Consider the following 16,802-nt stretch of genomic DNA (forward strand, 5'->3'; position numbering starts at 1 on the left):
TCTTGACATTAATGACATTAATGTCTTTACTGGCTTTATATAATTCAGACAAAATAACAAAGAATTTATCTTACGGAATAACATGAGAATTTCCGTATAACTTATTATCATCATTGTGTCGAAATGATATTGTGTTGTTATTTAAATTTGCTGTTTTCTTACCATTGTCAGTTCGTTCGTTGGTCTGAAGAAAATGCCAGTTATAAGTTGGATATACGCGTACATTTTGTTCATATTGAGGCCTACCTTTGATGTGATCCATTCCGTAACATTTCTATTTTTGTAATACGCCCGGAACAGACCATATGTTCTGCTGCCATTGACCATCTTTGAGAAAACTAAGACGGTTCAACTTTAAGGGAATTGTACAGTTTAATGTTCTCAACTTGTTACATATAGAAATGGTAGTTTTAAAGTAAGACATAATTTATAATGACTTCCAGATTTGTTTGGTCAACACTTCCGGTGTAACGGTTCTATAGAAATTTTGACAATGACCTGTTGTTTCAATGTTGATTTAATACCATTTATAAGATTTTAACCTTCTTCCAATAGGTGGTTACAAATATATCATAATATTACCACGATTGCAAGCACCTCCAAAACACCTGCCGTGTCTACCAAACAGAAAAAAGTAAATATCCAAACATCAATTATTCTGCAATTTTTTCAGGTGCGAATAAAGTAATAGGTTTAGAAATTGTGCCAATTCAAATCGTCAATAAAAACAGTATATAACAAAAATTATATTCCGAGTCTGTGTTTGCTTTTTTAGATTGTTTTTCTGCCAAAAAAGTTACAAACACATTTTATTCCACTTTTTAGCTCACCTGTTACGTAGTGGCAAGGTGAGATTTTGTGATCGCCATTCGTCCGTCGTAAGTCGTCCGTCGGTGTCCGTCCACAATTTCTTGTGAACACGATAGAGACCACATTTTGCAATTTATTTTAATCAAACTTGTACATACCTTGTATTAGCATAATATCTCAATTCCTTTCGATAAATGGCCAGATCCAATCATGGGTTCCAAAGTTATGGGCCAAAGTTGGCTATTTTGGCTTGTGTACACGATAGAGACCACATTTTGCAATTGATTTTAATCAAACTTGCACACAAACTGTACTGGCATAATATCTCAGTATCTTTCAAAACGGACCAGATCACATCAATGGTTCCAGAGTTATGGCCCTTTAAATAGCCAAAATATGCTATTTTGGCTATTGCAGGCACACAAAAACTTCATTTATGGTTTGATTTAATACAAACTTGCAAGATATCTTTAACACCAATAGATCTTGGATTCTATGATAATATGTTAGATCCAAGCATAGATTCCGGAGTTAAAGCCCCTAATTGAGCCCTGAAAGAGCCAAAATTTGTTAATTTTTACCTTGTGAACACGATAGAAGTGACATTTTACATTTTCTTTTAACCACCCTTACACACAACTTAAGTCAAAATAAGATCTCAGTTCCTTTTGAAAATCGGCTAGATTCTATCATGGGTTCTACAGTTACTGATTTTTATGACAAAAATAGAAAAGTCTGTATCAACGGAACATTGGTGGGAGACTTTTTCACAACAAGTATACACAGGAATAAATTATGACATCATCATTATGGACATATTATAGGCTTTATTAATTTAGATGTCACCAGGCTTGACTGATGGTGAAATTGGTATGCACTGACAACATGTTAATGCAGGAAATAGCCACAAATGTATGTTTTAACTGTGATGGCATGAAAATTACCATGATATAGATAAACGTTAAGGTCAGAAATTGTACAGATGTTCTAACATTTAGGCTGGTTATGCTGCCTGGGGCGGGGCGTGTAGGGTATTGTACGTAAACTCTCATAAACAAACCCGATTAAGTCGAATCTGCTATGTTTTGCCTGACTTCCAACTGGTCTTCTTAATGACTTTATTGTTTGTCATCCCCAAAATATAAAAACCTATTACCACGGGTTCGAGTCATAGAAGGACTTGTAGAATGGCTGTTGGTTCGGCCTAGCTAAACTTTGGGATACCTGGGATCTTTCTATGGGATACCTCGGACATTCATGAATATATTATATACTCAGTGACAAGGACAGATAGGCACGATATAGACATCAGCGTTCGAAATACTTCTGAGAATGTTACTTGAAATTCCTTTGTTTCGTTTAACTGGTTTTGTCATTCCAAGTTTTCTGAAAGTCTGTTCTCCATAATTTACTTTAATTTCAGTATGTTCTTCACAGATGATTTCCTTCGTTAACTGTATTGCAGTTATACATATGCATTTCGATAATTATACACAGTTTGCACTTAACACCATGGATAACTCCTAACTGATGTGTAACACATCCTTGCTGTACTGTCATGCAGCTCATATTTTGTGTTTTACAAGTCTTTTCAATAGTTCTGGACTTTTTAGTGTGCGCGAAGTCCTTGTTTGTCCGATGGTCAAGTGACGTCACATTTGACTATCAGTCGAGAGGTCCAAGGTCCGAATTTCTTGAGTGTCTCTCACCCAGCAAATTGACCAGGACTCGTTCTTTATAAGTCGCATACATATATACATTTGAGAGCATTGATTATTATCTGAATGTATCGGCAGGTAAACTTCTTTCCATTTTGTTTTATCATGCCTGACAGATCTTAATCATAACATTTCACATCTATCCTCTGACATTACTTAAGAAATAATAAATTTGTTCCTATATTTTATCAGTTAATAAAATATAGGCAGGAGTTAGGATGCGTAATAATTAAATGACGAGTGCGTATCACGAGTGATTTAATTATTCGCATCCGAACGACTGCTCATATTTTATTAACTGATAAAATTGTTCGAACATATTTATTATTTCGATTCTAACAACGCAAATAATTCGCATTTTACAGTACTACATTTTTAGCGTAATACGTCATTCGGGTCATATGCTGTTTCAATTTACCCCATGGTTAAAAAGTGTTACATAGCCAATTGAGCGTATAGATATTAGTTTCTTTTTTATCAGACTTTTGAGAAGCATTTTTAAATTAGTTATCTAACAGCTCGCAAACTATTTATGGACAGAATCATCAAATTAGGTTAGTTGACCCAGAACAGAACAGAACAAAACATCTCTTTTATTCTCTCAAACATGTACAAAACATGCAATATGAGGTATTTACAACAATAATACATGTAAACGACAATAATACATGTAAACGTAGACCCAGTGATACGAGGTACGAGCTTAACTTTTGTTTGACGTCACATCATAATTACGCTAATTGAATTCGCTCGTAGAGATCAAAACGTGTTTTACGGCCCTACACATAAATCAGTATGACTTTTTATCATAATTAAGTTTTTTTTAATTGTTGTTTTCAACCGTTTGGTCCTGAAATAATTCGTAGTTAATGGAACAGAAATAGAAATAGAATGTCTTAAGTTACAATCGTAGGGGGCAAAATGTAACAGCCAATCATATTTTATCGAAGATTCATGTACAGGCGATTTTGCTATATGTTTATATAGCAACTGCTGCGGATCGTGTTAGAATGTCGGATAATTGTATTCTGTAAATGTCTAATTTCGAATAAATTAACTTATATGTAATGCGGAGATCTGCATGTGTGACTGAAAGACTATTTTAAGTGAGAGGAGGGGGACAATGTGATATCTCATTCTAGTAGACGTGCGCAAGTAGTTATCCAAATTCTACCTAAGACTGGCTTATAAATTTCTATTTTCTGTAATGATAATTGCCTTTGCAGAACAAAGAACGACATATTTTCATAAAGGCTTTCTTTCTATTCTATAAAAGGTTTTTGTAAGCTTTGTACCATAGTGTTCATAATCTAAACATTTATGTATTTGTTACATTTTGTAATAGAATAAGGACAGACTATTCTGGCTGGAAACCACTATTTTACCCCTACATTGATTTGGGGTTTGCCTAAAAACTCTCTAATATCTTTATGCTGTAGTAAAGTTATATGTCCTTTCCAATTAATCTGAATTCTGAAAGCGAAACAATTTCCAACATAGCATAACATTCAGAGCAAACATGCCACGTCTTATAAAATCCAGATATTTCTGGACATGAAGTAGGGAAATTGTTTAAGGCAGACTTCCTAATTACATTAAAGTTAATTGATATCCTTAGGACGGCCAGCACATATTTATGCAATCTCGCCAGGCATATGTATGTTTTTGACAACACAGAAAATGATGTCACTCGACCTTCGGCTATTTTCGGAAGTAAATAAAATGAAAGTAGATATGCTAAACTTGAAAACGAAAGCCGCATTTTGATTCGTAGATAGTCAGGTGTCACGCGCAGGGGTCACTCCGTCTAAATGTATGCGCGTGGACTTCTTCTTTTTCTTTTTTTTTTCTTTTTGCTACTGGGGAGCCAATTTACGAATTGAATTACCTGGGCTTTTGTCAGCTTTTAATCTACGAAAAGATATTTGAGCTCTGGATAAACAAAAATTTTTGATGTTGTCTAAGAATGTCCGTATATGCCTAAGATGTAAGATATAGCCGTATTTGAGACCTAGACATTTCAGAAATATTTTCAAAATAAGTTTCGTGTAACAAATGTTGTTTCTACGGAAGCGTGAAAGGGCCATCAGACGCTATTACGTTTTAGTACGTTAAGGCTGCGGAAAGGATATATGTTGCATATTATACATCTATCGGATAATAAAATATATATATCATAGCTGTACCATGATCTGTATTGAGTGGATTGACCAGACTTTAATCTCACGAGGCGCTTGTGCCGATTGTAATCCGGGCTTGCAAAATCCAGCCGAATACATCAATGCAGAATTTTGGTAATAAAACCGATAACTCGCTTGAAACAGTGACCTTTTTAGCCAGTGCTTTAGCAACTGGCTATAGCTCTAAATTAACTACCAAGCACTCACAACACACATGCACACACTTGCTTATACACATAAATCTGTACTTGTTTAGTAATCTGGTTGCTTTTAATGTATGTATCGTTATTTTTACTATTTTATACGGGTATGTCTCTTATAATTCTAAAATTGAATGGCTATTTACATGTGTTTTTAATGCAGTGATGTTTATTTATTTGTATATATTTGAAGTTTGTAAATAGAAGAGACTGAAATAAATAAATAAAAAAAAAAATACCAAGTTTCAACATCGCGTCGTTTGAGTTTTCTTTCTATTTCTATGTGACCGCATCAAATATTCTGGACGTGTAAAAACAGTTCCATATTTATTTATTTTTTTATAATCTTGGTATTGTGTGAGTGTGTGAGCAACTGAGGACTACTGTTTTAAACAACAAAAACAAGCAGCAACGGATTCTAGAACAATTATGACTCGAAATATTCGGAATTACACAGCTCCAGGGTTAGGGTTAGAGTTGTCTAGATGGAACCATATTGTCATCAGCATAATTAGAAAGTTCACATGACTTTACAAAATGGGAAATGTCATTTTGAAGACACTGAATACGTGTTTTGCCCAAGATAAATTAGTTTACAAAGTTGATGTCCGTTATTATGATTGTACTGATAACTTAATGTTGTTAATTAAATATAGGACTTGGAGAATAGCTTTTATTCCGTGCAAGCAAAAAACTCTAAGCTGCGCTCCCTTTTGTTAATTGCATTCTAGCTATGGATATGCTATGCTATATTACATGAAAATAACTTGAAAGCAACCAAATAAAAGAATAGCACACGCAGTTTGACTGCATCTGTTCATGAAAAGTTATGAAATATGCACCACCTCTCACATCCCATAGCACCATTTCACACGGAATTCTGTTTTACATCCCATAGCACCGTGTCACACGGAATTCTGTTTTACAGATACTTTAATATACAAATATAGATGCCATTGTCCCAAATAACTGAAAAATATGATTTTTAGAGCCGAACAAAAAGGTATTAAAATGAAGTTTTTTTTTTTGGTCGGGGCGTTTTCTCATGCACGTCACAAATGCTATCACTGTCTTAGTTCTTTATCAATTTACATTTCTTTATTTTTGTAAAGCCTATACGAGGGAAATCCCTTAAAATATTCACTCTTAATAGAAATGTACTTTCCCATCCAGGCCATCAATGACCTGAAAGCCCAAAGTAGTCTTCCCTTGGTATACGGTGGACGGATAGCTCAGTGGTTTGCACACTGGCCTTCCAATCCTGAGGTCGGGGGTTTCGATCCCCGGCAGCTACTCGGGAATTTTCAGAAACGCTTTTCAGTGTTTCCCACCCAACTAGAGGTGTACTGGTCAGGAACCCAGGCAATCCTTGCGTGTATCAGTGCTATACACTAGGCACGTTAAAGAACCAGGCTGTCTATTCGCAACGAGCTAGGCTAAGTTAGCCGGACAAGCCTGTATCTGATTTCTGATCTATCTGTCGTGGGGGCTTACTCTGTCCCTCTGGTCAGATCGCTCTGTGTCTGTACTAGTAGAGGATGAATTATGCGCCCTGTGTGGCTGCATTTGAACTATGTAAAGCGCCTTTGAACGTGAAATTGATCATGAAAAAAGGCGCTATATAAATCTGTATAATAATAATAATAATAATAAATAATAATAATATACTATAATATATACGCACTGATACACTGCGCTACCGTGGACTTTTCTGAAACTGTAGTGATACCTCATGCCATATTCTTTCTTCAGTAAAAAGCATATATTAATGCGTGAAAATCTTCGGAAATATTGCCGCTGATTTGTCCTGTTTGTGGTGTCTCATAACTTCCTAGGACTTTGTTCAATAATGTGTTTGCGAAAACAATAACTTCAAATCCGCCAATAAGCTAGGTCATACTGCAACTAATTACAGCTCCTAGATGTGTTTTAACACAACCACTTAGCATGACTTCTGGAAATACCTCATACCTGTCACTAAGCTGGGTTTCTAGACGAAACCCAAAACTGTCATTCAGCTTTGCTACATTATGTGTTTCAAAGCTTCTAACTTCGTGTACTGTGAAAACGTCAGCAGGTAATCGTCCTTCAAATTTGACATTGAAATATTTTATACCACTCTGTTGTATAACTAGGTACTCTAAGTAAAGTATAATACTGAATAAAATACTCCAAACTTGAAGCCTTTCTGGCACCAAGCGATATGTCTTCTGATTCTAGCACTTACGTTCAAGTGCAAAAATACAGGATTTTCAACACAGAATATATTCTTTGAGTAGTATCGTCAATGTATAATAATTGATGCTTCGTAGCCTAGTTTTCTATAATGATATCACAATTTCATTTAACATATGACCTGATGAATAACAAAATGTCCAAGATGGCTCTAGATCGCTAACCTGAGTGAATATTTTTGGTATTCTGAACAATATTTTTTATTGACAAACGCAACGCTCATGTATCAGTTTAACCATGAATAAAAAATTTCCCATGTACGTCATCCTCGGTCATTTATTCCAACTGTAAATGAGTAACTTACCATTCAATCAATGTGCAGATTTCCTTACTCGTTTCTTTTCCCCATTTATGCCAATATGTTTTCATACATACACGGACGCCTGAATTTCATATCGGGTGCTTGACGTAATTTAATGTGTGTCGTTGCATTAAATATTTTACTTAGTTCAGTATTGTCAATCTTATTCGGGATATTGAACAAATACATTATATTTACATAACATTTATACGTGTAGATAAGTATGTAATAAAAAGGTTATTATCTTTGCATCGGGAAATAAGCAGTCGTTCTTTAGCGGAAGAACAATATTGCGCTCCCTTCAACAAAAAAATCTCAGTTTCTATACATACAAAGACATGTGAAAAATTTCCGCTGCAAAACTCGTGCATATTTCCCGATACAAAGCTAATAACTTATCTTATGATATCAGGTTTATAATTTTGTGTTTGTAGTTAAAACTAGAGCTATCACTAAAGGTGATGAATGTACCCCCCGCATGCACTGACACAGTACATTGCAATTTGACGCACACAAGATTGCATAATTATGTGGACTTTATGTATATAGACTGTACGTATACAGTATAGTAACAAAAAACAAAGTGCCATAACTATGCAGAATATTTATCTAAAAGAACGTAACATGCACCATGCACAACTAGGGTTGGCACTGATCACTTGTGTGAAGTTTCATTAAGTTGTGTGCAAGGGTTTGAAAGATTAGGCGCGCACAAGATTGCGTATGCAGACTGTATGTACATAGTATGTTAACAAGAAACAAAGTCCCAAAATTCTGCAGTTTTTGTTGTTGAAAGAACGTAACATGCCCGATGCACAACTAATGTTGTTACTGATCACGTGTGTGAAGTTTCATTAAATTGTGTCAAGGGGATCAGGAGAGATGGTGCGCACAAAATTGTGTCTATGTATATAGTATAGTAACAAAAAAACAAAGTCCCGTAACTCTGCACACAAAAAAATTCTGAAAGAACCAAACATGCCCCATGCACAACTACTGTTGTTACTGATCACTTGTGTGAAGTTTCATTAAATTGTGTCAAGGGGATCAGGAGAGATGGTGTGCACAAGATTGTGTCTATGTATATAGTATAGTAACAAAAAACAAAGTCCCGTAACTCTGCAATTTTTTTTTCTGAAAGAAACTAACATGCCCCATGCACAACTACTATTGTTACTAATCACTTGTGTGAAGTTTCATTAAACTGTGTCAAGGGGATGAGGAGAGATGGTGCGCACAATATTGTGTCTATGTATATAGTATAGTAAAAAAAACAAAGTCCCGTAACTCTGCAAAACAAATTCTGAAAGAACCAAACATGCCCCATGCACAACTACTATTGTTACTGATCACGTGTGTGAAGTTTCATTAAATTGTGTCAAGGGGATCAGGAGAGATGGTGTGCACAACATTGTGTCTATGTATATAGTATAGTAACAAAAAACAAAGTCCCATAACTCTGCAATTATTTTTTCGGAAAGAACCTAACATGCCCCATGCACAACTACTGTTGTTACTGATCACTTGTGTGAAGTTTTATTAAATTGTGTCAAGGGGTTGAGGAGAGATGGTGCGCACAAGATTGTGTCTACGGACAGACGGACAGACTGACAGACAGACAGACAACCTGAAACCAGTATACCCCCCTTACAACTTTGTTGTCGGGGGGTACAACAAATGTTGCAAATATTACTCCTGTAGCCGGCACGATTAAATCGTGCGCTGTCTCAGTAATCTTTATCCTTTATCCGGCCAACAACAAACCATGAAATAAAATTATATCACATCCCGGCTTCCGTAAAAATGTAGCTCAAGTGTTACTTCTTAGAAAGAAGTTTACCTTTCCCCCGGGCGATCTTTTTCTATGGAATATTACTGAAATACCTCATGCTTTATGTGCACCTAATTAACCTAATGATTTCGGGAAACCAAATATACTTTATCTTGATATTTAGACTACTAAATGATAAAAATTGATACCTGTATTAAATTGGTGAATTTCATTCCAATAAATTCGCTGCGTTCTGCAATTAAACATGATAGTTCAACAGTTTTACTGCTTTTTCATAAATATTGAGATAGATCATAGGAGGTAAACCCAGCGCCTTTTTACTGTGTTTGACTCCACGAAATGTATAACAAACTGGCAAATACGAAATTACTTTATTTATTATGGTCCACCTTAAACTAAAATCATTTCTTAAATTAAACCTAAATACATTAACAAAACTTAGACGAATAATTGTTTACATTGCACTGAATCTTTCCATTTAGCATGTTTTCGTGACTTAGTCTTTAAGTTTCGTGTGTACCTGGGATATCTTCAGTTATACACAGTTAATGTAATAAAATACAATATAGTGCAATAAAATATATTATTTTAAATATACTTATAGTCTCATTTTTATAAACATCTCTATATGATTACATATCACAAGTCTGAAATATATGAAACCATTCTTTACAGATTATGAGAGACTTACATATTAAACAAAAAAGTGTTGTATTACAGAATTTGCATACTAAAAACTATTAAAACTGTAATAAGCATATTAATCGGACTTCAATTGACTTGGCAAACAGTTAAACGCTTAATGCCTTCTGCAAAAGATCTATAGTAAAAACTAACAAAAGCTGCCGGAGGAAAGCAACGCTTGACCATTCAACAGCATGTCAAATTAATTTGTACAAGTCGAAAAGAGGCATGGAACGCATGCACCGCACACCAGACCATCATAGTGAATAAGTGTGCGAAGCCCCCATCCACGCTGGCCAGAAAACTAAAATATCACTGCGTAATGTAGGTTCTCTTTACAACAGACTTAATGCTACAGTGAAGATAATTGTCTTTTGCCATTAATTTTAATTCTGAAAGCGAAAAAAATAATCCCTGCAGTGCATAACATTCAGCTCAAATGCCACATCTAATAGAATACAGATATATCTGGACTTGAAGTAGAGAAATTGCGTTAGACAGACTGCCTAATTACTTTAAATTAAACTGATAATTGTATAATTTAGATGTGTTTGTACACATTCAATCTGCAGTGATGTTCATGCAGGCTTATCGTAACCTTTGCTAGGAAGTCATCTTCAATGTCAGACTCACGTGACTTGGTTCGTATTTATTGGGCGTTTTAAAGTGATCTAAATTTCACTTGCACTATTTTATTAGATAGATAAGTTCTCTATGTGAAACAAATCTTTTTTTGTTTAAGGGCGTGTTTCCCTTCGTTTTGATAACATGCATTATAAAGTTATATGAGCGCTGCCGTGCACGTCTGACACAACGAAATCGTGCAAGATGAATTTACAAAAAGTTTCTACACACTAACAATAAACTGTATTGTTCAGGTCAAGTCTGATTTTAAATACTTACCATAACATTAACGTGTGCTAAATAATTACTAGAATTATTTCTGTTATATTTAAACAGAATTTTGCTTTTCTCCTATTATTAAACGATGCAAAAAGTCAAACAGATATTAAGCCCATTTCCATGAGAGAACGTATTATGAACGTATCCTAGCCGCGAGTTTGTAAAGGTTGAGGTAGTGGATCCGGAATGTATCCTAGCCGCGATCTATATATGTTGAGGTAATGGATCCGGAATGTATCCTGGCCGCGAGTTTGTATATGTTGAGGTAATGGATCCGGAACGTATCCTAGCCGCGAGTTTGTATATATTGAGGTAATGGATCCGGAACGTATCCTACCCGCGAGTTTGTATATATTGAGGTAATGGATCCGGAATTTTCATTCGATTACGTATTCAGCTTCAAAAGCTATTTCGGCATTTTCCGCGGCAGAACGAATTGCGCTCGTATCAGCTACGTTAACGTCCGATTAATGCCTATACGTCATATGAGAAAATGTATTCTTGGATACCAGACGGGGATTTCCGGTATCTTTACCGGTGCTGGAAAAATCCATCTTAAGATGACTCTCGTGCTGTAAATGACGTATAACGAACTACAGATATGTAGAAGATTTATGTAGTAATTTATATTTTATTTAAAAAACGGAATAAAACTTCAATACCTTGACAGTTCTTATTGGTTCCTGATAGTATATTTCTCGATTCAAATCACGTTATTTTATAAAAAAAAAATCATAACGTTACGCTGCAACTGATAAAACAAAACCGGAACTAAACATTGTTGTTTGTTTTGAAAAGTCATGACGTCTTTCCTGTTTACGGACGTTGGTTTCCCGCGCTTTGTTTAAATACACTGCCATAAGAAATAATTCTAAAAAGAAAGCCGTTCGGTTGATTTTATTTTTATTATTATTTCTTGCAAAACTGTATGCAAGAAAAAGATTCTGTCACTGGTTATAGGTGCAGATGGAAATATCCGGCTCTCGTGTAACTGTTTAGGCGGTAACTCGGCATCCGGCCTCGTTACCGCCTAAACAGTTACCCTCGGGGCCGGATATTCCCATCTGCACCTACAACCAGTGAAAGAATCTTATAATTTCAACTGCTTTCCGTAAAGTAATTATTCGTGTAGTATTTGTGCATATTCTCTTGCCATTATGTAAAATTCAGCATGATTGTACTTCCAAGTATATCTTTTTAAATAACTTAAAGTCTGAATTTTTTCTAGTAAGTACATTTCAGTTTACTTTTTGGGATTTAAGATTGAAAACTCTCGCAATTTCCACCCTGACTGAAATGTTGAAATGTCCCGCTAGTATAAACCGTATGTGTGTCTTTGAATGAAACTTTGAAATCATTCACAAACACTAACTTGCTTGATATCTTGGTATCAGATATTGAAATCATTCATGTGCACGAACTATCTTGATATCTTTAACTTGGATAGTGATTTCATTCGTATCCACAAATTATCTTGATATCTTGGGATATAGTGGTAAAACATTTATCTTGACATCTTAGACGTCTTTGAATTAAATATTGAAATAAGTATTATGCACGAACTATTTTTATGTCGTGGAATTCAGGTATCCGATCCGCAAATAGATAACATTTCGATACCTGGTGACCTCATGTCTTTTTTTTTATTTTTTGAGGTATCATTTGAAAGAGTTGTGTTTGCAGAACAAAAAATAGTAAATAAGATGACCATGAGAGTGTGCACGAATCACTACAGTCATGTTTTCTGACAGCAAAATGATAAATCTTACCCTGTAATAACTGGATTTCTGTTGAAGACAAATCATGAATATAGAAAATAGCATTATCATATTTCATTAAGTTTTCGTTTACAGAATCAACTGGTGAAAAAGTTCATGTAATACATTTCTGGTATTTAAGGAATCGTCCATTATCGCAGAACATTTTCTTTGATATTGTTCTGCAAAGAGCAGGTATCACAGTATGTTGATATGGTGCATTAGACATGGCGTGAGGGTAATTTCTTTCTAGATATCGTAATGCATTGATACATGGCATTATGTTGGTTAACCACACGAGAGAGCAACATGGACGAATATGATATTTACGTGGCGTAATGTTATAACCACAAGTGCGCTTGATCGGCGAAACGACGTTACCATGCGTAAAGAGGTATGAGAGAATAACATAATAATCGTCAAAGTTCATCACAGGTTATACCTTCAAGACTAATATTTTTCTGTAAGGACTAAATTAGAGAGACATTAAGTGTTATATCGGCTACTTGTTCTTTGAGTGGCTGACATAAGGGGTTGTAAGATCACATGGTAGGTATGTTAATCTTGATATCTGCAGATATTCTATTCATTCTAACCATGACAGGGTACGAAAGGTTAAATACAACCATCTGATAAGCCACAGCCTACATCTTTGTATATGACTAATGAGAACTTAGGATATTTTTTCTAGTTCTTGGATATTATCTTAATGTAGAAGACGTTGCGATACGTATTTGTATAAAGGCAGACACTTTCTGACGATATAAACACGGATTGGAATGTGCAATTAACAGTTTATTTTCTTTCAATTGATTTTATCTCTGGAGCATTGGCAACAAGTGTCATTCAAAAATACTGATGTATACAAAATTTTAAGGCAGAAATAAATCAAGAAATAACCTAAATATTACTTACTCAAATACTAGATATTATCTTTGCTCAGTATTATCTTTCATCTCGGGCACATAAAATCATTCAAACGAATTGTACTGTGGCAGTCTTCTTAAATTAATTGTGACAGTCATAGTTTTATAATAAAATAATGTCAGACAAAGTGAAATTTTACAGACACGTAACTTTTTTCAAAAGGAACTAATATTTTGTTCCTTTTGTCCAACAATAACTCTAAAAAAATAGAGACTCTAAAATAGACAATAAGAACACTTAGACTCTTTTTATATATTAATAGCAAACTGTCAAGTGAAACATAGGCGGCGGTATAAAAGATCTAGCAGCCGAGGTTTCAAACATGCATTGTCACAGAGGAGAGATGCAGAACAATGTTTGGGTGCAACATTTTTTAAAGGGTATTCAGCATCGATTTGAATATTGTTTAATAAATCAAACAATAATAGCAATATAGATTTATCATTTGGTATACATGTATACATTGCATTTTACATACATAACAAAAATATTGCACTTCGGAAACGGGAAGTGGTACAAAGTATAGCCCCTGTGTTTGAAGGAAAAAAAAAACGTAACACACAATCAAATACTATATTGTAAATATCTCGGATAAGGATGATATAAATAAGAAAAGGACTTACCTATTTCTTCCTCAAGAAATGCAATTCTGTCCATAAATCGTTTATTTGCTGTCTCGTCTATGCCGGGCACGGCAACTTTATTTTCTGTCGGATTTTTTTCAGATTGTTCTTTATTGTTGTCATCTTCAAGAGGTACATCTAAAGCCTTTTCACAGATTGAGTCCTGCTTCATATTTCCACTTTCTGCACTTGTTGCTGATTCCAGCATTTCTTTTTCTGCAATAATTTCGGATTCTTCACCGCTTTCGCTCACTTTATTTTCCAATTGAACACTTTCAGAATAATCCGCAGACGAGATTTCCATTTCCGGCGAATCACTGTGACCATTTAATTCCTTTTCCGGTCTCGGAACTACTTCCCTGTTCGAATCCATCTGCACGTTACACAAACGCTCTATCAACACAGAATAAATTTCCTCTATAACAGACAGAAGCCTGTCAGGGTCACGTGATTCAAATATCGTCTGCTGCCGCTCGTCATCACAAACTTTCTCATCACTCGGCGAATAACTATTGCTACCTGAATTTCCAAGCTTTTCTGTACAAGTGAAAGTATTTAACTCACAAACATTACCTGAACTTGAATTAGTTTCACTTGGTTTCTCAACTCTGGCAAATGGAGCGTTATCTTTCGCCGTATCGCTACTCGATTCAATTAGTTCGTCTGCACTCGATATTTTTGCAATTTTGAGAATTTGTTCCAAGTGCATTTTCGGTAAATGTGCTTCCGTTATTGACAGCATCTGTTTAGCAAGAGACTGGATTCTTTCTGTCAGAAGCTGCTGAGATACTTCCATTAGTTGCAGTTTTGTTTTGGCCTTTGTTTCGTCCTCATTTTCTATGTAAGCAACCGCCAGTGTTGACAGCCCTTGGCGGCCCGAAAGACGTCTCTCTTCTAAAGCTCTTATTTCGTCAACAAGAGCACTCTTGTCATCTTTCAAATTTAAAATTCTTTGTCGTAAAGCTTCATTTTCTTGGTGACTTATTTCAAGTTGCCTTTTTAGATCTACTACTACACTGTAATCGGATTCTGTATCAAGATCAAGCGATTTGCTTTTGGTCAAATTCTTACCACAGGTTGACCTTACTTGCATTGTCTGAATTTGTGCATACAAGTTCTCAATTTCCTTTTCCTTATCTAAAAGTTTGGACCTAAAGTCGTTTGCTTCTTTTTCAAATTCTTTAATTTTATCTTCATAATACACCCTAGGAGAAGACGGTTCAGGAATTATTCTGAGTTGTCGATCTTGTTCTTTTAACCTTTTTTCAAGCAAAAACATTTCTCGGTGTAACAGTTCGTTTTCTTCGTCCAGTGACGCCATATTCCTTTTCAGGACTGACAACTCCTTCTCGGACAGTTCGAGCTGAATCTTCGTCTCTACTTCCGCTTCCGTTTTGGATTCGTTTGAATCATTTTTGTTTGAGGAAGCCCGTTCTCTCGACATTTTCTTCAACTGTTTACTCAAATTGTCATTTTCTTGCTCGAGGTCAATAACCTGAATGTTAACGAAATTGTAACAAATAGCAGAAATAGTAATTAACGCAAACTGATTTTGTACAAATAATTAAAAAGACAAAAGACTGTGAAAACGTACTACATGTATACACATTAGTTTTACTAATTTTTGATAATATAGTGCCAGTCTAAAATCTCAACATCAGAATTAAAAACAAACTATTTTGTCAGTGAACCAGTGGATTGGCAGGGTTACAATTAGGAAATTGCTGAGCTTTCCCACTGCAAAATACTTGAAAATACAACTTCCGGATTGGGCATTTAGAAGATAAGATAAGATAAGATAAGATAAGATAAGATCTGTCTTCTTGTTAAGATTATGAATTGTGCCTGACTGAAACCTGAATAAGCCGACTATGATGTAAACAATAGCTTACCTACTTACCTTTACTCAATTATATAAAAGTAATTTACATGTTCAAAAAGCCTTATCTTTATCTAGACTACCTGGGTAACACCGCCAGGAGCTGTTAGAATACAAGTTATTTGTAAATCGGGTCTGATAATTCTAAACTGTTATGTGAGAAAGGTAGGAGAAAGCGTTCTTAATATTCAGAATATTGTCTATATCAGCCGTGAATGAAATTTTGCAATTACAGAAATAGACTATATTATACACAATTAAATAAAATGTGAACATCGGAACGAGGACAAAATATCTAGATAATTGCAGAAAAAAAGGATAAAAAATATGCATAGGAATGTGATACGAATTAATATAGCTAAACACAACTAAATGGATAAGAACAGAAAAATTAGAAGACTTAGTACATTTTATTAACTGAAAACAAAATGTGTGGACAATAAAGAATGCAATTAGAAAGAGGCTGATAAGATTTTTGAAAACCTTATTACTGAACTTCCAATGTCTGTTTCATTACTGTTAAAATAGTCTTTTTTTCTTTGGAGGGAAGACTGCCTTGAGCCCAACCCATTTTCTTTTATTATTTCGAATACGTTTTCTCGGTACAATACCTGATTTTCGTAACTTAAACCCAACTGACAAAAGAAAATAGCTTTTTCAAGCAATATGTTTCAGTATGTTACACGTAAAGAAGAAAATGACATAAAAAGCACAATGTTGTGATTTAAATGATAAGGTTTACACATTTATATACAAATGCTAAGAGTTCTGGTTGGAATATGTAAAAAAATAT

At 34.9% G+C, this 16,802-nt stretch overlaps 1 protein-coding gene across 1 annotated transcript in view; it reads right to left on the bottom strand.

Annotated features, from left to right (window-relative positions):
- Positions 1 to 16,802, bottom strand: part of LOC123539643 (golgin subfamily B member 1-like) — a 228,021-nt gene that overhangs the window by 183,191 nt on the left and 28,028 nt on the right. Inside the window, exon 5 of the mRNA XM_045324320.2 lies at positions 14,131 to 15,625. Coding sequence (XP_045180255.2) covers positions 14,131 to 15,625 — 1,495 coding nt within the window. The remainder of the gene's footprint in view (positions 1 to 14,130; positions 15,626 to 16,802) is intronic.

Source organism: Mercenaria mercenaria, chromosome 16 (assembly GCF_021730395.1).
Source record: "Mercenaria mercenaria strain notata chromosome 16, MADL_Memer_1, whole genome shotgun sequence".
Taxonomy (NCBI): domain Eukaryota; kingdom Metazoa; phylum Mollusca; class Bivalvia; order Venerida; family Veneridae; genus Mercenaria; species Mercenaria mercenaria.